At 36.9% G+C, this 24,353-nt stretch overlaps 1 protein-coding gene across 1 annotated transcript; it reads right to left on the minus strand.

Annotated features, from left to right (window-relative positions):
- Positions 1–1,124: 1,124 nt before the first annotated feature.
- Positions 1,125–22,386, minus strand: ARCN1 (archain 1). The gene is made up of 10 exons (XM_032472266.1): positions 22,222–22,386; positions 13,751–14,014; positions 13,091–13,270; positions 12,750–12,955; positions 11,928–12,092; positions 9,024–9,189; positions 7,542–7,689; positions 7,111–7,219; positions 4,454–4,658; positions 1,125–3,087 (listed from the first exon to the last, which is right to left on the minus strand). Exons 1-10 carry the CDS (start codon positions 22,222–22,224, stop codon positions 2,998–3,000), a joined length of 1,536 nt encoding a protein of 511 aa, XP_032328157.1. The 5' UTR covers positions 22,225–22,386; the 3' UTR covers positions 1,125–2,997.
- Positions 22,387–24,353: the final 1,967 nt, after the last annotated feature.

Genomic DNA, 24,353 nt, shown 5'->3' on the forward strand with positions numbered 1-24,353 from the left:
TTTCCTCCTGTCTTCCTGGATGAGCCCTGCAGATGTAAACTTTTAAGAAAAGCTATTCTATATAAACCCTGGAAATCTCTCAGATCCTACCCAATGTGAACGATGTTAAATTAATTGGAGGGCAAAGTTTCCCATCAGAAATTTATGGGTTAATAAGATCTGGGGTTTAATACTGTGAGTAGATGAATGACAGATCTTATTGTAACTGACTATACTTCAATAAAAAATAAATTAAAAAAAAAAAAAAAAAGGAACTCACCTACCTCCCTACAGCCTCTTTCTGGAATTAATTAACCCAGAGCAGGAACCACAAACCTCCTACATTAAATAGAATACTCAGTCAAATCTAATTATTTTGTTAGTCTCCCTCACAAGAGGCCAACAAAACGTCCACCTGACGCTGTGGAGCAATTAGCGGCCAGGCAGGCGGTGGCATGGTCTCGGTGAGCTTCATTTCACTGGAGTAACGTGACGGTCTCACAGAGCCAAGCACCACTTAGCAAGGATTAGACCAGATACTTTGTGTTTCTCTCAAGGAAAAAAAATTCAAAATCTTGGCTTTCACCATTAAAATAGAACTTTTTCACTCCAGAAACTTATTATTCATCAGAGATTTGTCTCCCAATTTGTTGACATTCAATACTTTTTCAAGTTAAATAAGGGAAGGAAGAAGCCTTTTCGGAGGGAATTATCAACTCCCAAGGCGTTTATCCTCATGCCTCGATCACTTCCTTACCGTTATTTGTCTAGTGGGGAAGAAAATGCTCCAAGATATCACCAACCGTGGTTATTCTTTAAAGATAAAGCCTCACTTTTCTGACTCTACAACTGCCCCTGACAAAATCATAATCAAAAGCCCGTAAGTGGCATCAAATTCAAAAGCTATGCTGTCAGGAGTGTGTGTGTGTGCGTGCACGCGTGTGTGTGCATGTGTGTGTGTGTGCGCACGCGTGCAAATGTAGAATACACGAGGCACAATACCTGATAGGGAGAAGAGGCAATGAATACTCTGATACAGATTATTTCCTCTTAAAAAAAAAATCATTCACTTTTAATCTTGGACCCCATTACATCACCCTGAATCAGCAAAATGACACCAACGTATGAGAGTCAACAGTCTGATAAACATTCATTTTATAATACTCTTTATTTGATTAAAGAATCTGCCTCCTTGGTGTACACTGGAATGTTATATTCCCTATGTATTTTACAGGGTTACAAAATGTCTCTCATTTTAAATATTACCCCAAAAGTAATTTCAGAAAAAAAAGTTGCTGTGAAACTAAACTTGACTTTTAAAAAAAATCATACGGACGAGCAACTCTCAAATAAAACTGAATTAATAAGACTTCCTGTCTACTTAACTACATGACAGATTTCTTGTCCCAGTCCCCTTCCTCAAAAAAAACCTTATGTGGACACCAAGCTAGAGATAAGGATTCTTCCCTGATGCAGTTAAGGGAAAGGCCAGAAATTTCTTTGGCAAACAATTCCACCCATGGCCATTTGTGCGTGACTACTTTGCTTCAAGGACAGTACCTTCTTTGCAGAGAAGGCCAGATGTTGCTCAGAGTGCGAGCGGTACTCTCCAACCAGCTGCAAGTGCAGGTTATCTGTAGTCAGCTGTCTCTTTCCCTGCAGGTGGCTGCAGCCTGGCAGTAACTGCACCAACGTCAAGCGCAATACTGGGTTAAAAGCCAGGGCTGGGCCGGCTGAGAGTCACTTCCATTGAAAAAGTAACGGATGAGATGGGCGGACAAACCACTACAGGATGACACTCAACAGAAGAGGCTTAGGGCAGAAAAAGGATTTCAGAGACATGGAAAGACAGGCTGGTGGGAAAATGTTCGGCAGGCTAGAAGCTTAAATGGACTATACATCGGCAATCCCTACGTAGCAACAGAATCAGCTGCATCTTGAAATGCTAAAAATCTGGTGGTGAAAATGGAGTCTCCTTAACAGTTTACAGCCAATGGGATTGGCACAAAGACTCACTGAACTCACAGCCTCCAAAATCATAACCTCATCTCTCATAGAGAGGGGAAAAAAACTGATGACATAGAGAACATCCAGGAGAGGGAGGTGGTCAATCTCAGGAATGTGAATGGACTACAAGGGGTGTACGTGTGTTAGCTAAAGTACCCAAAACATGGAGAATGGATGGCTGGGTAGCACCAGCAGCAGACATGATTACCTATGGGTGTGAAATCCCTAACTGGACATGACCATTCTCCTTCAAGATACCTTGAAGTAGGGGCTGTGCCATCTGAAAGCTGCTTCTCAGCTGTTTTTAATATTGACACACAAGTGGGATTCACAGTATTGGTCTAAACTGGAGGGACAGGCCTGAAAGGAAAACAGCTTAGCAAAGGAACGGAGGGATGAGTAGATATAGGAAAAGGACATAAGACATCTTTATCTTTTAACTTCTAGATCCCATACCCCTCAAGTTGTTCACCTGTGTTGACCAAAAATCAAGAATAGATTAGATCAACCTGTTCTGGGAGTGCTAAATACAATGTGTATATGCAGGTAATCCCAGGGCTTGACTGGATACATAGAAAAAAAAAAAAAAAACTGAAGGTAAAGGAAAAGAGTATGAAAGATTAAAATCTTCTGCAGAGAAAACTTTTTAAAAACAAAATATGAAATGTAATATATTTAGGAATTAAAATTAAAAAGCAACTTAGGTGAAGGCAGAGAAAATTTAACGGGGGGCATTCTCTGGAGAGCTTGCTTTCCTGCTGGCCAGTAAAATCTGCCAAAGAAATCAACAGCCTTTCCCTTCATGCTTGTGTCGTTTCTTTGCCAAAGAAGGTCTCTGTGACACTGAAACACTGAGGGTGAGTTGAGGGTCCTTGCACTCTGAGAATCGTGCACTGTATTTGAAAAAATGGGTCTCCAATGGCTTGTAGATTTGGAAAAAACTCTTCAGCCACTGTTGGCTTCTTCTTTATTAATTTGAAAATTTTCCTTTTCGGTTCCCTCTTCTTGGTATTACAGAATTTCATATTTATCCACTAGGAAAGTGGTCTCTGTGGAAAACCTTACAGGGCTGTTTCCATCTACCTGGGTCACTTTGGTAACCTAGGAAAACAAACAAAGCGTAAGGTAAAGCAGAAGGACAGCGAGTCTTTTAAGGTGCTGACTTAATTCTCAGTAGAGAACAGATCAAATTCCCTAAAGCAGTATTAAAAGTAACTCAAGAGAAAAAAAAAGTAACTCAGAAATACTAAAAAAGTTCAAGTCACAACTGCAGCTCACAGCATCACCCCACCCCACCAACACGGTTAATCTGCTCTCTAGATGGAAAAGACAACTGTTGGGATGACATGTACAGTGGTATTACTATTAAATAAAAGGTCCTGAATGTGTGGCTATTGCCTAGGCTCTGCTCTGTAAAACCTATGAAGTTCACAGACATTCCATCAGGATGATCAATTAACATTTTAACCTAAAGTGCAACATTCTAACAACGCGACATTATTGCTTAATCTGCTCTCAAAGTCTCACTAAGCTGCTCTATCATACTTTATTTTCTAGATATGGCTGGGTCCTTCTAATGAGATGTCTTTTCTTTTTATTAATAACAATAAATGTCTAGTTTAATGAATTACCTGTAACAATGGTGAGTGTTAATCGCTCCAACACAATACTTGAACCATTGAGTCGTATTTTGTAATGAGGTTATGAGAGAGCAGTTATATTGCCCTGCTCTTCAAATGGTCCCTAACAGGAAAATGTCTTGGGTTCAATAATGTGCTCCCAATACTCATGGGATTAAGCCAATAACTGTGAGGGGAGAGAGAACTGCTCTGTCATCCAACAGAGGAAACAGAACTCCCCAAGGACTTACAGGAGAGACAGAGATCATCTGGGAAGATAAAATAGTGCCAGAGTAACAAGCAAATCAACAAGTCAGAGGGGAAAATGGTAATATAAACTGAGTCCCTGTAATGCAATTTCAAAAACTAGAGAAACAAGTTAAAAATAATGATCTAAAGGAATAGTTCACAAATTTCCATTGCTTTGCCTACCTAAAGGACAAAGTTTACAACAGAACTAACTGGCTTACGATTATCTATACTGATGAAGGGAAGCTGTGACATAAATAATAGAAGAATTATATTCATCTGTATTAGAACCACTTTTTTGGGCAGTAATTTTGCCTTTCAAATGAACTTTCTTTCATCCCATTGGGTCAAACAAAGTGACATTACAAAAGGGAAATCATGTGTTGAGTGTTTTTGCAAATGGATTTTAAGATACGTGAGATTATTAAAAAACTGGCAACTAAGAGATATGACTCCTGCACAACCCATTAGTACTTTTCAATGGAATCCATGAGGGACACCAGTTTTTCAGATTTTTTTGCTCTGATCATGAAGATATGCTGCCTACTTGGCATCTGTCCTGTTTTCTCCAATATAAGCTCTCTAATAAAATGGGGTACCTGTATGTTACAGTAATTTTTTTTGGAGACGAAGGAGACTTGGACAGGGAAGAAATCATTGGGCTGCCCAGCAATGCTGAATTCAAGGCTGCCACTTTTATTTTTGGCATCAATCACTGGCAGGCACCACTCCAAGGTATTTCGTCGACTGTCATGTCGATACTCGCCATCAATCTCACCAATCACCGGTGCACCGACACCAGATCTGTTACAAGAAACATCCGTGTCAAGTTAGCTGTCCAGGAACTGCAAGAACACTGCTAAGGAAAATCAACCCTAAATTCTGCCTTTTATATAGTCCTAGAAAGAATTAGACTCCCCAATAACTTCAAGGATCAAAGTCCTAGCACCTTGGCTAAGGGTCTCACTCACTCCCTTTGTAGACAAATATATGCAACCATAGGTAATTGGCACACATGCCCGTGGGCTGCTCTGTGGACAAGATCTGGAGCTAGCAGGGAAATGAGACTGACAAATGTGTGAAGTGGGATGTATTTCCAAAAATCGTATACTAATGGTTTGCTGCCTTGTTAAGAAGGAATTTTAACATAGCGTAGCTCTCTTTACAGGTGCCAACATGGGGGGACTCAGGGGGGCTGATAATAGTAGGGGGAAATTGTAAACACCATTATGTGGTTATTTAGAATGGAGATGAATTTGAGCCTTTGAGAGGATATTTTCAAAAGATTTTAGGTTTTAAAACTTACTGTAGTTGCTGTCAGTGGGTTTTTTGATTTACAATCTAGTGAACTTTTATTTGATAAGTGAAAACACGATTATACCAAAATGTGAACGTGATGGGAAAGAAAGATACACAGTTGTCCTTAATCTGCAAAAGAACCAAGGCTAGTTAGGATGTACTTTGCACCCCCACATGGCTGACAGGCAGTGTCACCTACTCCTACACATTCTAAATTTATCATCTTTTAATTCACCAGTGACATTCAATGTTTATATCAGGGCAGGGTAAATAAGGGAGGCAAAGAAAACTTTAAGGGTGGTATAACACGATTAACCCCTCCCTATCAATTTTATGGTCCCAGTTATATGTTTCTCCTCTTTGCCCTTGTTCCAATTCTGATTCTGATCTCCTCTAATTTGATCAGTTCTAGACAATAGGGTAAAATGCTGTCTAAGGGTCTCTTCAGGAGACTACTGCAAAACTGAACTAAGACACAGGAAACCACTATAACCACAATTACAGGGTAGATGGAGAGGCCTAAAACTTGTGGCATCCTAAAAATAGTCTAGTAAAATAAATCCTGACAAAATAAAACCCACACCTGTCACCAATGCCCAAGAAAAGGTAACCATCTATTGTTTCGAAATAACAACCAAGATGTGAAGAATAAGATGGTTAGCCCATTAAGGGGGATATTGGTAATAAAGCGTATTTTAAAAAATGGAAATAAGAATGACTAAAACCAGACCTGGACATGTAGAGGCCTGAATCAAACTACAAATTAAACTTAATTTAAACAAAACTACAAATTAAATTAGAACCATTTTCCCTGTAATAATAACGGGGCCCACTAACTGAGTGTTCATAATTAAGCCATATAGTTAACCATGGGGGTGCTTAAGAGGTAGAAGAGAGGTCCAGGGATTCAATGGAGAAGCAGCAACAGTGTAAGTCACTAGAAATGCTAGTGAGAAGATGAACTTAAGGTATTTAAGAGAGTATTTCCAGATGATCCTAGAAAGTAGGCCATTTAAGCACACATCAAAAACATACTGGAACTAAACTTCTAGGGGTGATGGATATTTCTGTTATCTTAATTGTGATTATGGTTTCACAGGCTCATACATGTCAAAACTTATCAGACTGTACAATTTAAATATGTGTAGTTTATTGCATGCCAACTATACCACAATAAAGCTGTTAGAAAATTTACTGAAACTAATGTCAAGAATCTTGTTTCAGCAAGAATAGTAACTTTTAAAACATACTCTCATCTTTAGCTGGAAAAGTTTAGAGAGCAAAGTGAAGAAAAAAATTCAGAAGAAAAATTCAGTCTGACAGATGCAATTCCTTTAAGAGTTGCAAAACAAAACAGGAAAGTTTGACTGAGAACTGGCTCCTCCTTCTGGAAATCTTCATTACTACATGGACAAACTGAGGACCAACATCTGAAAACACAGCTGTAGAACTACAACCAGCTTTGGTTGCTCAGTCTACGGCCATACCACCCTGAACACGCCCGATCTCACCTGATCTCGGAAGCTAAGTAGGGTTGGACTTGGTTAGTACTTGGATGGGAGCTTTGTTTGCTCAGCTTCAAAGCCAGTAAAATCCACTCCTTTAAAAGTGTATAGCTTAATGCATTTCGACAAATGTATCTTGTAAGCACCCTTACAACCAAGTCAGAACATTTCCATTGTCTCCAAAAGTTCCCTCATGCTTAACCAAATGCTTCCTCTCTTTGCAGTCAAATGCCTGACTTCTGTTTCAAGAGTATTACCTATTCAGAACGTCACATAAGTGGAATCATATAGTAACTATGCAGTCTATTTTACCTGGCTTTTTTTATAACCAGCCTTTATGAAAAACAAATATTTTAGAATGCAGAGCCAGTTAAGTGCTGCCTCCAATGTGAGTTTCAAAAGACTAGCTCTATAAACCCACTATAGAAAAAATGATTCTGTGGGAGACTTACGGGAGTGGGATGGTGATAACCACATCATTCAGTTCTAAATTATCTTCTTGTAGCTCATATTCTATGTTGACATCACAGCCATTTCCACTTTCCGAGGGCCAGCAATTAACTGAAGAGAAAAGCAAAGCAGGCATACTAGAACATTAGGAAAAGAGTGGAGAAAAGTTAAGAAGACAAATCAAAACTGACACCTGCAGGCCTTAAACATCCTAATGTAAACTATTAAAAATAAAAATAATGGTTTCAAAATTAGAGGGTATTAAAAATTAAAGCTCATCATTAAAGTACAGAGAATGAAGCTCTGAGTCCATTTTGAAAGAAGGTCATTTTGTCAAAAAGAATTATGGCAATGAAGATAAGAGTGTACAAGCCAGGGCTATTTCTAGTTCTCAATGCAGACTAGCTTAGTAGGACTGGCCAGAGGCACTCACTTGTCAGTGGAATAAAAGATTCCTCTGTGGTCTGTAGTCTCCACTTTAGCACCCCTACATCACTGTTGACTGGAAATGACTTTTCTGGATTCTTCAAGCCAATTAAAGATTCTGCAGTGAAAAGTTTTTTATCCACATTTGGATGGGTCTGAAATGAGAAGGGAAAGAACACTTCCGTGGTTCAGACATGATAAGACAGGAAATAAATTCCTTCTGGTCTTACATTACCCATAATCTAAACATCTAAAATAGAGTGCCTAAAAAATTCCAGTTCTTTTTGATTTTGATGAAAGATTTCCCTCCTTCAAAGACTTTTTGAAGATTTTAGACATTTTAAAATAATAATTAAAAAAATAATTTCAATTCTAAGCCATTTTGTTTGTAAGTAACAAGCTAGTAATTTTGTAACTGGAAAAGTTCAAAGACCATTAATCAAGTCCTTTACAAAAATACTTCACAGGGAGGAGCCTCATGGTCGGGCCAAGCTTGCCAAATACAAGACAAGGGTCAGACACTGATCAGTGGTCTGGGTCCGACAGCAGTCCTGGCCTTTTCTACTAAGGAGGCAGGAGAGGGAAAAACTCTGCAGAAAGTTTACTTATAATTTTGCCTAGAGAATTAAAGTTGTTCAAATTCAGGCCAACTAAGATGGACTAATTTTTTTAAAGGAAGTCACATTAGGAGAAAAAAGGAAAAAGAAATAATTTCTGGAAAGAAGACTACATATACTTAAGAGCTAGTAAAGCTACCATCAAATAACATAAGCACTACTTCCAAAAGATAACTGTATACTAGTTATGAGGTGGAAACCACTTCCTCCCTGAAAAGGCTTTGTTCTTGTGACAAGAGATATAAGATCAACCATCTAAACAAAATGTAATAAGAACAAGTGAAATAACATAAAGAAGGTCTCATACATATCCAAGTAGCTGGAACACACATAATTATTTTGTAAGAACTTTACGTACTTCTCAAATATACCATGAGATACTGCCCTTCAACTAAGAAAACAAGCACTGGCAGTTCATATAGAGACAGAATATGAAAACGTAGTGTCATAACCTGTTTTAATAAAATAAATTTCTATTAAATTTCAGAACTTTATTGTTTAACTATACTTCAAGCATTATCCTAAATGAACTTACCCTCTGCATAGTAGTAACAGATAAGCATCTCCTTGCACCTTTGTTAGTGGGCACGAAGTCATTTATTAGATTTCAAAATGACCTTTCATTCAATTACAATATTAAAAGGCCAAACTAATACAGCTGCTGTCAATCATCCACAACCACCCTGGGAAGACATTTATTGATTCAAGGCATCCACTGTAGTAATAAATCAATTTCTTTCCCATGCATCTAAAATGGCATTAGTTATACAACTTAAATGATCCTTTGTTCTGTGGCTTATACAAGGAACTGAGAAAGAATGTGCTAGGCAGACAAAAGCCTTCATACTCCCTTATCAAAAGCCTCTACACACCTGTAGCTGCACCCCTTTCTTATCTTCATTTTCCACATGAAGACGAATTCGGCCAAATTTATCATCTGAGATCCTAAGCATGATCATGCCATGCAATTCCATATTCTGTAATCCTCCATCTCGTCCACAGGTTAGTGTTATCTTTTCTTCAATCTTCATGTGTACACTGTAGAGGAAGAGTAACAGATCTGCTCAGAAAGGTAGAAACCAGAACTCCCTTTCTCCAGGGTTTAACGGTAATTAGCCATCAGTAACTTATTTTAAGGTTCTACAGCCAAATGTATCAAAATTTAAAACGCCATACCCTTCAGTTCAGCAATTCCTTATCCTACAGATAAATTCTCACCTGTGCAAAATAATGTAGTAAGTTATTCACTGAAGCTTTGTTTACAATAGCAAATGTTTGGAAATAAATGTCCATCAGTAGGGGGACTATTTAAATACATAAAGGTATATCCACAAAAATGAATTCTGGACAGTTGTGGAAAAAAAGGGGGAACAGTTTATTTGAAAAATTAAAAAATTAAAATTATACCAGGAATATACATATACTCTTTTTAACTATTGTTAAACATTTATCCCACTTGTTTTATCATTTGCATACTCTATATAAATATATTTGAATTTTTTCCCTGAAACATTTAGAAGCAGATTATATACATCATGACTCTTTATCCCAAAACATTTTCAGAGTATATTTTGTAAGATTAGGATATTCTCTTACATAACCCACAGTACTGCTACTAAGTTGATAAATTTACATTGATACAATACTTTTATCTAATCTAATCTACCATTCATATGCCAATTTTGTCAGCTGATCTAATAATGTCCTTTGTAGTAAGTAGTATGAGATCCAGCCTAGGGTAAGGTACTGCATTTAGATGTCATGTCTCTATAGCTTCAAATAAGGAAATTCTTATCTCTAAAATAATTAAGCAAGAAAGCAATTAGAAAATGTGTCTAGTATGCTACCACTTATGTATAAAAAGGAGAAAAACAGAAATTATACCAAATTTTTTTTCATCTATACATAGACTATCCCTCTCAGAAGAAAACACCCAGAAAACTAGTTAATACTAGTTACCTTTAAAAAGAGAAATCTGCATGGTTGGGTGCAGGGAAGAAGTTTTATTGTAATAGCCTTTGAAACTTTTTTGTTGTTGTTAGGTTTTACAATGCAAACTGCATTTTTTTTTAAGTTATAGTCAGTTTACAATGTTGTGCCAACTTCTGGTGTACAGCACAAATTTTCAGTCATATATGAAAGTACATATATTCGTTTTCATATTCTTTTTCACCATGAGCTACTACCAGATCTTGAATATATTTCCCTGTGCTATACAGTATAAACTTGTTTATCTATTCTATATATACCTGTCAGTATTTATAAATCTCAAACTCCTAGTCTGTCCCTTCCCACTCCCTCCCTTACTTTTGAAACTTTTGAATTTTGAACTATATGAATGTATAATCTACTGGGTTTTTTTTGTTTAGTCTTTTCTTTTAATTTTTTTATTGAGTTATAGTCATTTTACAATGTTGTATCAAATTCCAGTGTAGAGCACAATTTTTCAGTTATACATGAACATACATATATTCATCGTCACATTTTTTTTTCGCTGTGAGCTACCACAGAATCTTGTATATATTTCCCTGTGCTGTATAGTATAATTTTGTTTATCTATTCTACATTTTGAAATCCCAGTCTGTCCCTTCCTACCCCCTGCCCCCTTGCCAACCATAAGTTTGTATTCTATGTTTGAGTCTGTTTCTGTTTTGTTAATCTAATTTTTAAAATAAGTAAAATACAAGGTGCTGCTGCTATGGGCAATTGTTAAGTACAATCTATCCATATTCCTCACTAAAACTGTTTCTACCTGGGTGAACTGCAGAGGCTTAAAAAAGACCATTCTGGCATCCTACCTTGTTCTGTCCAAACTCTTAAGTCTTCCCAGAAACAAAAGCATGAGACTCAAGACCACACAGGAGTGTATCTTAAGACAATGCAAGGCCTCATTTACCTTCACAGATGTATACTCCAGGTTCAAGAAGTACTCCATCATTCAGAAAGGAGTCTCAAGCCCTCTCTAGTAAATGATGGTCTCCAACATCTTTTTAAAATAGTGTCAAACCTCTATTTCACTCAAAGCAACCACTAGGAATAGCACAGGAGCTTTAGTGATTTAAGAGATTTATCCTGATGTAACCCTGTTCATTTCATACTAATAAGACATACAAGATACTCTTCTTTTATGCACACCTGATAGAGGTATCCTCCCAGACTCATCTTTCACTTGACCTCAAAACTATCAGTAACAGTAGAAGGTCTGGGCTTCAAGACAAGAAATCTGAGTCATGAATATGTAAACTTGGCAACTACCACTTAAAAATGTTACCAACCAGTACCACAGCCCTGAAATAAGAGACAAATCAAAATATTCTATACGAAGTTCAAATACTTAAAAGGCAAAGGATAATGTGTTAATTTGCTATTAAAGATGTTTACGAATTTTGTATTAAACACTGGTCCTCCTTAAAATTTAATTAGAAAAAAAATGCTAAAATACAGTGTAGTAGTCTTCACAGCTCTAGCCCTCTAATTCAAGTCCATTTTAAGAAACAAAGTACATACGAGGCATGAAGACAAGTTACTTTTGTTTAATTTAGCCAGCAGAGTTGATAAAAAGGTTAAGTTCTAAACTTAATGGAAAATAGACGGCTGAGAGGCCCTACTCATGGTTAAATGGTGTTGGGAGTGGAGTGGGGAGGGAGAAGGCCTCCTGTTAATACCTAGAATTTACCATTAAGTCTTTTAAATGTAGAAAAATTGAAAGACACGAAAAGAATTTAAAAAAAAAATTTTAACACTAGGTAGTCTGTCTTTACTGAGTTACTACTTACCTCTCCATGTTAATGGGTGGAGCATGCACTTTGGTTGCTTCAGAGGTGCGCTTGCCCATATTGGAGGACATGATAGTTTCACCTTCAGATTTCAATTTGTCCACAAAGTTATCTACTTCCTTTCCTTTGGCTCCCAGTTTCAAAGCCTTGCTAGGGCCTGACGGCCTAAGTGGAAGAATACAAAAATAAGAAAAAACACACATGATTAAAAAAATTAAAAACTAATTATAACTCCCTATCACTGAAGCTTTCCCTGAAGCTGTTCTTTAAGAGGAATGTGAATACCTCACGGGAGAAACACAAGCTTCCTGGTGTTGAGTGGACAACTAGACCATCCCCTGCCTGAACTGGCAGCTGAGCCATAATTAACATATAAGCTTCAAGTACCCAAGGACCAAAGGTATACTTTTATAAACATGTATGATCTGATGAAAACTTTGTACTTTCTATTCAGATAAATATATCTGTGCACAAACTTTTGCATATAATTTCAGGTAGTTCAGATTCTACCTGAAATCCATTCATGAAAACTAAATTAAAAATACATGTTCCACAGTTGAGTATCTCCTCTTCTCCCAAAACAAGGCAACTTCACAGGAAATTGAGATTATACCATCATCTGTAAAAGAACTCTTTTACAAAAGGAAAAACACCACATTCAGGTTTCTCCTTTATCCCCATTTTACGTAGCCAAATTTATTATTACATCAAGTCACTCATTATTTAAGTTTGCCCAGAAATTAGATATTCCTCTGTGATACACACATAGAGCACTCATCTGCCTTTCTAGGGCTGCATTCGAAGTGCCACACTGGATTATACCTGGCTGGTGCAGGTGCCACTTTTGGTTTATCAGTTTCGATGATAGTCTCTGTGATCATAGCAGCTGTACTGCCTCCAGATACTGTGGAGCTTCCAAATCCCCCAAATCCTGGTGCTTTTTTGCCCTGTCTCTCTGCATCTCTTCGGGCCTGTTGTAATTCCTTTGCTTTACGCCGCATCTCAGCCTTGGCTTCACGCTCTTGAGTCTATGAAAACAGACGTACGTGAATGTAGCTTTGAGTAAGTACAGTCTAGACTAGTGAGTGAAAACAGGAAAGTCAGACAGTGAAGTCTAAAAGAAAGACATACAAACCAGCAGTCTCAGAGAAAACCCTATTTACCTCTCTAACTGCTCTGAACACCTTCTCTTCGTGAGAATCCATTTCTGTGAAGGTTCTGATCTGTGCCAGGTTAACATTCTCCCGGTATCCCAGGGCAACAATTTCGTCAAATGCAAAAATCAAATCAAAACAGTGCTCAGATATTTCATTCTCTTCTAAGGCTCGGCAATATTCAGGAATCTAGTCATGGAGAGCAATGGAAAAGAAAGATTTAAAATGTATCAGCAGTTATGTTTTCATTCTTTAAAGTACACAAATTTCAATAAACCCAAACCCCTTTACTAGCTCTTTCTATTCTTTAAGCAAGATTTTGGCATAAAGTCTTTGGATATGTGTGGCTACATCAACAAATCTTATCTAAAGAACATTATCTAAAAATACGGCCAAACAAGTGTCAGAACCACAAAGGCAGGTTAGAGTAACTGCTGAAGAATTAGGAAGCAAAAGGGCAGTTCTCATATTCTCTTTTGGGATATCTACAGTCCAGAAGGACACTTAAATATTTACTGAATAAGGAGCTGTAGCAATAAGATGCTGGAGTGGGGTTTGGGGGGCATGGAGTATGCAAATGATAAGCATCAGCTGCTCTGGGGGGAAAACAGTTTCATGGAGAAAACTTAAACAAAAAACTGTAACCCAGTACTACAGAAGGGTTCTTACCACTCTTGAGAAGAGCCTTAGGGTCTCCAGGTCTTCTAAGATGTTGCTGTTTTTGGTAGTGATCAGTACCATGTACAGCTTCTCCATGGGCTGGTAAACATATCTGACACTCTCTGTTTCAACAAAAGTATGTTGTTTTCCAGTGTTCATGAGCTTCGGAAAAGCTGCTAACAAGCCCTCAATCCGAGTTCGGGTCATCTCTACAAACTGTCGAGAAACAATAGCCTTTCCTGCTTTCGTGCAGACAGCTGCTGCCAACAGCACCTGCCAGGAACATATATATATGAATAAGTACTAATTAATTATTTCTTTACACATGTTTTCTCAATATCCTGAGATCTTCCAGAGAATGACACACACAGCTATTTAGTGACATGATTACTGCTAGAACGCTGACTTTCAAACTCTACTTCATTGCTCTTTTAATTATAGTATGTAATTCATAAGATAAAGCTAAAGTAGAGGAAAATGAAGCTACTACTCCTATTTTTAATAACATACCTAAAGAAAAACTTGGTAAAGAAATAATTTTTTCTAAGTCCATACATACATTATTACTGAATCCCCTGTGACTCAGAACTAGGTTGCTTTCTGCTTTGGCAGATACATAAAGAATAGTTTAAACTTTTTCTAAGAGGAATAGAGATTTCCACAGCCAAAACACAGGTCTCTTCAGGCAGATTAAAGGTTTATGCAAGGCCCCTGACCTTTCCTTTCATTTCTACCTCGAATATGGAGCCAAACTAAATTTTACCTTCTGCTCTTTAATTAACCTTCCCATCCCACCTTATCTTACCTCCAGACATGCAAACAATCTGTAAAATGAAAATTTAAATGACTCAAGTGTTTCACACACCTTTTGACACTGCTCAATGACCAAGACCAACAGCCCCTTTTCACAGTCTGGTATTTCATTAAACAGAACAAATAAAGCACCTAAGAAGAAGAGGAGACCTCAAATGCCATTGGCAAAGGAGTAAGAAAATTAACTACAGTGTTAACAGTATCTTTACTGCAGGAACCCAAAAGTTCACAAGTATAAGCAACAAAAAGACTACCTACACATTTTAAAAGCTTCAATGCTAAGACTCAACCTCTGAAATATCAACACCCTATTGGTCAGGCTTTTCAGCTTCACAGAAACCTGTCCTCTACAGGTGAGTAGCTTGAAGAAAAAACAAGTTAGTCAATTGGAATAAATATTCATATAGTTTCAAAACATCAGTACAGTTTTGTAACAATCATAGGAGAACACAATGTCCTTACCCAACAAGAACAGGTCATTAGGGTACTTGGGAGACAATTACCACTATACTTATTTCCAAGCAGCTAGGTAAAAACAATTTACACTGGAAAAGTGTTTGATCTTTATCTTGCATAAATAATTTCCCTCTACCAAACAGATTTTTATTTTCAGTAATTGATTTACTTCCAATGAACACGGGGTAAATTTCCTCGTAAGAAATCTGAAGAATAATGCTATCACTTGCTCCAATTCTTTAAAGGTTGCTTTCCACTTACAGTTATGACAAAATATTGACTCTATTCCCTGTTCCATGCAATGGAATATTACTTAGCCATAAAAAGAAATGAAGAATATGCTACAATATGGGCGAACTTTGAAAATATTATGGTAAGTGAAAGAAACCAGACACAAAAAGCCACATCTTACATGATTCCATTTATATGAAAAATCCAGAATAAGCAGAGACAGAGATAGAAAGTAGATTAGTGGTTACCAGGAGCTGGGAGAGAGGCAATGAGAGTAACTGATAATGAGCAGGGCGTTTTTGTTTTTTTTTTTGAGTTACGAAAATATTCTAAGCTTAGATAGTGATGATGGCTGCACAATTTTGTGAATATATAAAAAAATCAATGAATTGTATACTTTAAAAGGCTAAATTTTAATGGTACATGAATTGTATCTCAAATTTTTTTAAAAATGGAGGGCAAACTCATACATTAAGAGACTCAAGAGACACATCAACCAATCACAATGTATAAATTTTATTTAAAACCTGATTCAAATGACTGTTTAAAAAAAATTTTAAGACAAACTGGAAAATGTGAACAGTGAATGGTTAATGATATTAAGAAATCATTGATAACTTTAAGGTATGATATGATATCAATAAAAAATATTTTTAAAATAAGGAATCTTTACCTTAAAAAAAGAGCTGTGTAGATTCAAATTCTTCTACAGTGTCTTATATTAAAGATTTTTTTTCTCTCAATTACTTTATGTTCAAAAACTAAACGAATTGTTTAGGGTAGGTATTACCCTCAATCTCGGATTGTGCTAGTTTTGCATGTACTAATAAAGGGTCATCTGAGTTATTAATTATCCTGAGGATCAGAACTCACAATTTCATTTGCTGGAGTTATAAATATTTCTTTTAAAATCAACTGTCCTAATGTTATACAAATGCGTTTTTAATGATTCAAGATAAAATCTCCAGAAGTATCAATATCATATATGAATTTAAAAAGTGCTAAATATCAAAAAACTTGTATGTGCTACACTCCTAAAAGTTTATATATCCCAAAAAGCTTTTCTTGTTAATATTCTCATCAGGAAAATGAGTATTTCCTTATTTTGGCAATCACCTCACATTGATTTCTCATTTTCCCAAAGATTAAGTGAATTAGAAATAGTGTTCTAACTTTGTGAAGAATCAAGTTAATATACCAGAAAACCAAATGACTAGATGTAAGATCTGGATTCTAGTTTTTTTTCTTCTATTTACTATCCATCTGACTTTAAGTTACTCAACCTCTCTTGGCCTCAGTTTCTTCTCCTACAAAATGCAGCATCATCTGACTATCACACAAGCTATTATGAGGGCTAAATGAGTATAATAAAACTGTAAGCCAAAGCCTATACAACTTATATCACATATATTTACAATGTAAAAAAAAAAAGTACCATTATTAACAATAAGCCTGCCAAGAAATTAATCTCATTAAAAAATTTGCGACTTCAAGGCAATGCATTTTTACCTTTATGGATTTGTCAATATTTTAATATTCAAATAACGGACACAGACTCTCTCCCTACAAAATTTTACATATTATTTCAGAGAATTCATAGATTCTCTAGAGTGGTAATTCTCAAATGACCCACAGAGAATCACTCTATGCAGTGAAAAATATTACTAATAAACAGGAGCATATTGTAAATATAATAATTGTAGAGGCCCTCCTCACCAAAAACAGGCTGAGAACCACAGTCCTAGAAAGGCTGAGAACCTAGTCCTACCTAAGAATTTTATGAGGTTTTGAAGGAATAAAATAAGCCACAGTTAACGAAGCATTGAAAAATTTAAACACGTTAAGTCAAAGGTCTACCTGAAGAAAGGATTGCTCAGACCAAACCTTCAGACCTATATAAAATGCTGATTTAATATAAAGCCCATACCTAATATATCTAATAATAATAAGCCTATTAGAAACAATGTTTGTAGGTTTCAAGGTAGTTCTTAGGCAGCTGGAATTTAAAATGCCTTCATACCATACAGATAAAATTTAGGTAAAAATTAACATCAAAGGCAACATAAAAGGGAAAAAGAAATTAAGGGCAACCTGTAACCAGAAAGATGTATGCTATAGAGAGGGGCAATTCATCCACTTTGCTTTATTAACTGGGCATAGTCAGAGGTTAATTTACTGGCAATCTCCATTTTAGCAATATTAATATAAGAATTAACTAAATAATTGTTTATTGAACACCTACTATACACACTAAATGTCTCTGGGAATACTAAGTAAGACTGGCATTCTTCCCTTAAGAAATTTAATAAGATCTCAAAAGTTCTCATCCCAAGGGGTACAAAAGAATTCTAACTATGTATAGTGACAAGTGTTAATTAGACTTATTTTGGTGATCATTTCATAATATATACAAAATGCCAAATCATTATGTTGCATACATGAAAGTAGTATGTTATATGTCAATTATACCTGGAAAAAAAAAGGCACCAGCAGTCTAGTGAGGATAAACATAAATAACTGTAACACTAGGCAGTAGTGGTGTTATGAGAATACAGAGTATGAAGAGTTTACTTCTAGCTCACAAGATCACTGATGACCTGACGGAAGAAACAGCACTTAAATAATGCTCTGATGAATCAGGGCATTTGAGTATGTCAAGATGAAGAAACAGTAAGGTAAAATAGTAGGTCCAAAGTAGGAAACCTCTGGGACTCTCACTGACTCATTCTATTATCCAAACATAAGCAAAATAAGGCCCCCAAAGGAGGACCAAAGTGCCCCCAACAAAGTATGGCTCTAAACCTCAAAACACCTAAGACACCACAATCACAGGGTCCATGAAGCTGACACAGGTTTCTATTCACTGTTATTCATGTTAATAACAGTTTATTAACATGGCTAGAAGGTATGGTCACTTCTAAACAAGATAAATTTAACCTACCCTAAATTAACATTTATCTTCTTAAATGCCCTGAAATAATAAACCGTCTCTTCACATCAATGTTTACCAATGTTTAGCAATTATTAAAATATAGTATACACTAAAAGGTAAGTTAATTTTTCCTCCTATAATTTGATCTGATTTTCTTTGGAGAAGAATGAATAAGTATGGTTCTCCATCAAGTTGCTTTATTTGTTTTTTACATTTTTGGGAAAAAAGCATTTAGACCTAAAAGAAATTTGAACCCTTGGTCATATTATAGCTATAAAACCTTAGGGCCCAGAGTTATGTAGATGTTCTCTTTGGGACTGTTTAAAAAAAGAAAATAAATTTCCCACTAGGTTTGTCAAACAACTTTTCCCTTAATAATACTTAAAATGGTTTGAGTATATTATCATTTGTTTTTGGATTAAACAACAACTCTTTTCTATCCAGATTTAACTACATGGATCAGGAAGTTCTTGAGTACCTGGAGAATTAGGTTTCTGTTCTGCCTGTCATTAATTAAGTGACCACAGATAAGTCACTTAATTGCTTCTTGAAGTGTGTCTAAAATAGAGGTTGATTTATGTGAAATCTAAAGTGCCTTTGCATCTTCAAGATTCTGTAAGTCTAAGAATTTGAAAACTTTACAGCAATAAAAACTGTGCAGTATCTCCATTTCACACCCACTATTCCAGTGGTAACTACTTTGGAACCATATTTCACATTAATATTAAGGTGCCAGAAGGCAAACTGCCAAACCAAATCACGTGTGTGTGTTGTATACGTGTGTCAGATAGCTGCCATTTCACCCCTTCATCCCCACTAGTGACAGAGGTCCAAGAATAACAGGTAGTAATTCAGCATAAATATGCAGAATTCCCTAAAGAAAAAAACCAAAGACTCTCTTGAACCTATAAATGTTCAGTATTCCTCACCTGCAGAATTAACCAGTCACTTTCTCCTTCATAATTCACTGTCATGATGATATATATATATATACACATATATTTACAAATATATATAAAATTCATGATCATATTAAGGCTAGTTTCTAAAACTATCATAAAGGACAATTTTGTCCTTCCTGTTTGCATGAAGAAATTACAGACAAAATCAACTTGGGGGCAGATTACCACAAAATCTAGACCACATTCAAAGCCAAAACTTGAAGTAATTCAGTGAGAGTTTTAAGCTCATCGCAAGTTTCTGTTCTAAACAAAAGCTTTAGAGAATAAAAATAAAAACCATTCTGTTTCTGCAGTGTACTTCCTATTTGGAGAATAGGAAACTCAAGAAAATCACTTTCATTCTTCACTGTCCTCTCAAACATCAAAAAGAGACATAATCAATACTTGTGCAGCTGTTGTATAGTATATGAAAAATTTTTTAAAACAGCAAATGATTATAATCTCCTAATTGGGAATTGTTATTACTGTGTGGGACTTCAGTTGGCTCCCCTCATCATTATGTGTAGATCAGCCATACAAATCCAAATCTAGCTTTCTAATAACTAATGACTTTTGGGAACTGAACAAACTGTGATCATTTATATTTAATGTGATCACTACAGTAAGTTTACTCATTGCCTATACTTAGTAAATAAGAATAGCACTCTATAGATAAGCAGAGATTTTACAGATTAATGCTACCATAAGACTTAACATCAAGTTCATTTAAATACAAGTATACTAAGAAAAAGAACTGACTATAATGATATCTGACAAATGTTAAGAAAATAAGAACATGTTCTCATTTATTTGCAGAAAACTAGAAAAAAAAGTCAAATGATGCTTTTTCTGTACTTCATTTTATAACAAAGTCATCACAAGCCATTTTTTTTTTTTGCATTTGTTCATTTATTGAACTTACCAGGACTTTGCAGTGTAGGACATTTTGAACTAACTTCAGTAACTAAAGCTAAAGATAATTTGTTCTTCAAAAATCACCACTTATGTACTTATATCTGCAGCTTACTCTAAAATGCATTTAAAAAAAAGATGGCTAGAGGGATGGATGCATGATTAGATGTGTGATAAAAGAACAGTGAAATGTTAATTATAGAATCTAGCTAGTGGTTACATGCATGTTCACTGTAAGGTTCTTTCAAGTTTTTTTTATAATAAAATGCTGCAAAAAAAAAAAAACAACTTTCAGAAGTTACAATACAACTTTTAGATCCAAGAAATCTTACAAAATGTTACCCTATTTGGACATTTCTCTGTCCACAGATCTCTCTGTAAAGGAATAGGGCCCAAAAACATGGTACAGAAATCATACTTAATAATGTCTCTAGACTCAACAGAGCAGAATGTACTGAGATGAGTTGTTCTCCGAGCACACAAATCTGTGGGTATCTGGATCATGCCAAGTCCCAAATAATTCAGAAATATATGTATATGTAAATGTGACACAACTGTACATATATGCACAAATATACATATATATCCAAATAACATGCAAAATTTATATTTTTATGTTTACCACTCAATACCTAGGGCTCTACCATCCCTCCTGTTATGGATGAATTAAAAACAGTACTAGGGGAAAAAAAACAGTACTAAGTTCCAAGAACCTTTCAACAAACAAGGTTTTTGTAAAGATCATCTATATTTGGTTTATATAATACAAGGCTTTAATTTTGCTGTTAAAATTATAATATGCTCTGAAATGCACTACAAGTACATCCCGGATGTAAAAGGAAAGGAGTTTAAAAATCACTACCCAAATACTAAGTCTCCTAGTGGAAATGAAGAAAGGAGTTTTTGGAAATTTTATGTCCAGCATAAAAGTTTTATGACGCAAATCTGCTTAATGCAATTTATATGCCTGAAGCTGGAAAAAAACCTCTGAGTGGTTTAAAGCCTAAGCTTTAATGAATCCCCCCACCAACCAAATTCTCATCTAAAAAAATTGTCAACAGAACTTAACATGATTGGCACCAAATTATACTGTCATCTTTCAACTGTGTAGGAAGATGCTTTAAATCAAGTTATTAACCTATTGACAAAAAGAATTTTAAAAAGAACATCCTTCAAAAGATTGAAAGGCAGAAAGTCCATTTGAAAAAGAAATTGCTAGTTTGGAACAAAAAAATTTCTCCTACTTCATAAATAACCACAAATCACAGTGATAAAGCAAGATTTAGTGGAGTCAGCACTGTATTTTGTCCCATCCTCACGGCATTTTAATCTTTCCTGTCCACAACAGATGAGAACACAAAGATAACGCAACCGAAGGCAAGTAACAGGTCCCAGAGTATAAACCTCTTTTCACTCCCGTGAGACGTCTGATGACGATGCGCCACATACACATTTCACTTCACCTGAACAATAAGTTCCTTGAACACTGAAAGCCTGTGTTCTCTATAACTCACTCACATCTTCCCAATGCTCTATACACAGCATATTTCAATCACAATGACAAATGGACACACGTTAAGATCTACAGAAGTGGCAGGCTTCAGGAAAACCTGAGTCCTACAATTTAGTGTCAGAAGTTACTCCTTCCTGTTTTATGTCTCTTTTCGAACTTTCCTCTATTTCTCCCTTTCGAACAAATAAAAGTCCTGAACACTAACAGATTTCGATTTCGATCAATGGCCTGCCGAACACCGGGGATGAGAGATGATCTGATTACAGAAGGAAGGGAACTCCAGAGAGAGACCCAGCCTGCTGAGCCCAGGCGTCCACGGTACCTACTGGACACCAGCGTTCAGGTCCGCAAGGTTGGGGTCCAAGGAACATCACGAAGAGGTTCCTGCAGAGCAAACCCCCCGGGCCCACCTCGGGGCCCGGGACCCAGCAGAGGGTGCCCAACTGGTTGCGGGGGAGGGGTGAGGGCGCGACGACCGAGAGACCGCAGTCAGGTCCCTCGGATCTCCTGGGAGGTCGGCCACAGTAGGGGGAAGGACACACAGCTGCCAGAGCCCCCGGGAAGCGCCGGGCTCCGGGCCCTCGGGGCGGGGCTCCTCTGGCTCCAGCACCAGGCCGGCCGGCAGGGAGAGCGGGCGAGCGAGGCCGGACGGCCCAGGGGTTGGGCCGGGCTCGGATCTTACCATAGTGAAGGCGGTGGTGGGGCGCACCCGCGCTCCGGCTTCACTGCTGCTAGGGCTGGGGTCAGGGGAAGGGGAGCACCGGCTGCTCCGGACCTGCTGCCCCCCTGACAGGAGAGCTAGCGCTTCGCCTCTTGCCAAGATGGCGGCCTCGAGCCACGTCTCCAACCGGAAACGGCGCGGGTCAAAGGGCGGGGGGCGGGGCGCCGTTGGGTGGGGAGACTGTGGGAGTCCGGCGGCGAGTCCGGTTGTGCCCCGAGGTCTGGGGGTCGCCCCCCAGCGTGGAACCGCTGGCTCTGTTCCTTTACTGTTCGTCACCGTTTTCATTTAATTTGTGACATCTCTTGCATTTTTAACGCTCTCACAGCCACTCTGTCATTTAATATACAAAACAACCGGCATTCGTAAGGGGCTAACTAGTAGCCAGAATATATAAAGAACTCTTTAAGATTCAACAATGAAAAGACAAATAATCCAGTTTAAAAATGGACAAAATAGTCATTTCTCTAAAGAAGATATACAGATGACCAATAAGCACATAAAAACATGTTCAGCATCTTTAGTTCTTAGGGAACTGCTAGCCAACCCCCGCCCCACCATTTCACACCCACTAGGATGGCTACAATAGAAAGTGTTAGTGAGGCGTTTGGGTTTAGCTCAGTGGTAAAGCTCATTCTTAGCATGCTTGAGGTCCTGGGTTCAATCCCCAGTACCTCAATTAAAAAAAAAAAAAAAGGTTTTGGTGAGAAGATTTTGAAGAAACTAGAATCCCCATACGCTGGTGGGACTGTGAAATAGTGCAGCTGCTTTGGTTAACTGTTTGGCATTTCCTCAAAAATTTAGGTACCTCATAGGACTCAGTATTTCCATTCCTAAGCATATATCCAAGAGAATTAAAACCATACATCCACACAAAAATTTGTACACTAATATTCATAAAAGCGTAATTCATAATAGCCAAAAGTGGAAACAATCCAAGTGTCCACCAATAGATGAATGAATAACAAAATGTGGTAGATCTACACAATGGAATATTAGTCCCCAAAAGGAATAAAGTACTGGTCCATGATATAACATGAACCTTGGCAATATTATGTTAAATGAAAGATGCCCGTCACAAAAAACCACATCTTACATAACTTTGTTTATATGAAATTTTCAGAATAGACAAATCTGTAGAGACAGAAAGTAGGGTTGGGGGTAGAGGGAAATGGGGAGAGAGGTTTGTTTCTCAGAATGATGAAAATGCTATGGAATTAGATTGAAGTGGTAGTTACACAACTTTGTGAATATACTAAAAACTACTGAATTGTATACTTTAAAAGGGTGAATCTTTATGGTTTGTAAATTACATCTTTTTAAAAAAAATTTGTGGAAGAAGCAGGGCAGTTACTGTGCTTATGTCTATTTTGTAAATGAAAAAAATGATTACAAGTATAAGAAATGTGCCCAAATTTCTAGACCAATATATAATGGAAACAAGACTCAAATCTGCTCTTCTGATTGTATTGGGAGTTCTTTCATGCCAAACGTCAGACTTCTCAGAGCATATGTGATTCAGCAGTTCCTCTCTACACCTCAACTGTCTATCCATTATTGCTGCAATATTGGATCAACAGTGATCTTTTATTGAGTGTTTATTTTATGTCAGATCCTTATACATGTTATCTCTCATCCTCTACAACAATCCAGATAAAGACACTCAGGATCAAAGAAGTTAAGCACTTGCCCAAACTCATACAGCAGAGCCAGGATTCAAACCCAGCTTTTCTCATTATGACATGCTGCCTCTGTATCTTGTGTGTCTTCCTTAATGTTTACAGAACACTTACAATGTACCAGGCATTACTTTAAATTCTTCACAGATTATCTCACTTAATCCTCACAAGAATTCTCAGAGATAGGTACAATTAATACCTCCGTTTTACAAGTGGGGAAACCAAGGTACAAAGAAAACTATTCTACTACGCATCTCAGGGCTAGAAAGTGGCAAAGCCAGGATTCAAACAAAGGCTGTTCAACCTGTACTCTTGAGCACTGCATTATAGAATTCAAACTCTTATTCATTTCAATTCCATTTCCAATGGCTTTCTAGTAGAATCTTTACAAAGCTGGAAAGCTTTTAAACTTTACAT

The sequence above is a fragment of the Camelus ferus genome, chromosome 33, assembly GCF_009834535.1.
Source record: "Camelus ferus isolate YT-003-E chromosome 33, BCGSAC_Cfer_1.0, whole genome shotgun sequence".
Lineage (NCBI taxonomy): Eukaryota > Metazoa > Chordata > Mammalia > Artiodactyla > Camelidae > Camelus > Camelus ferus.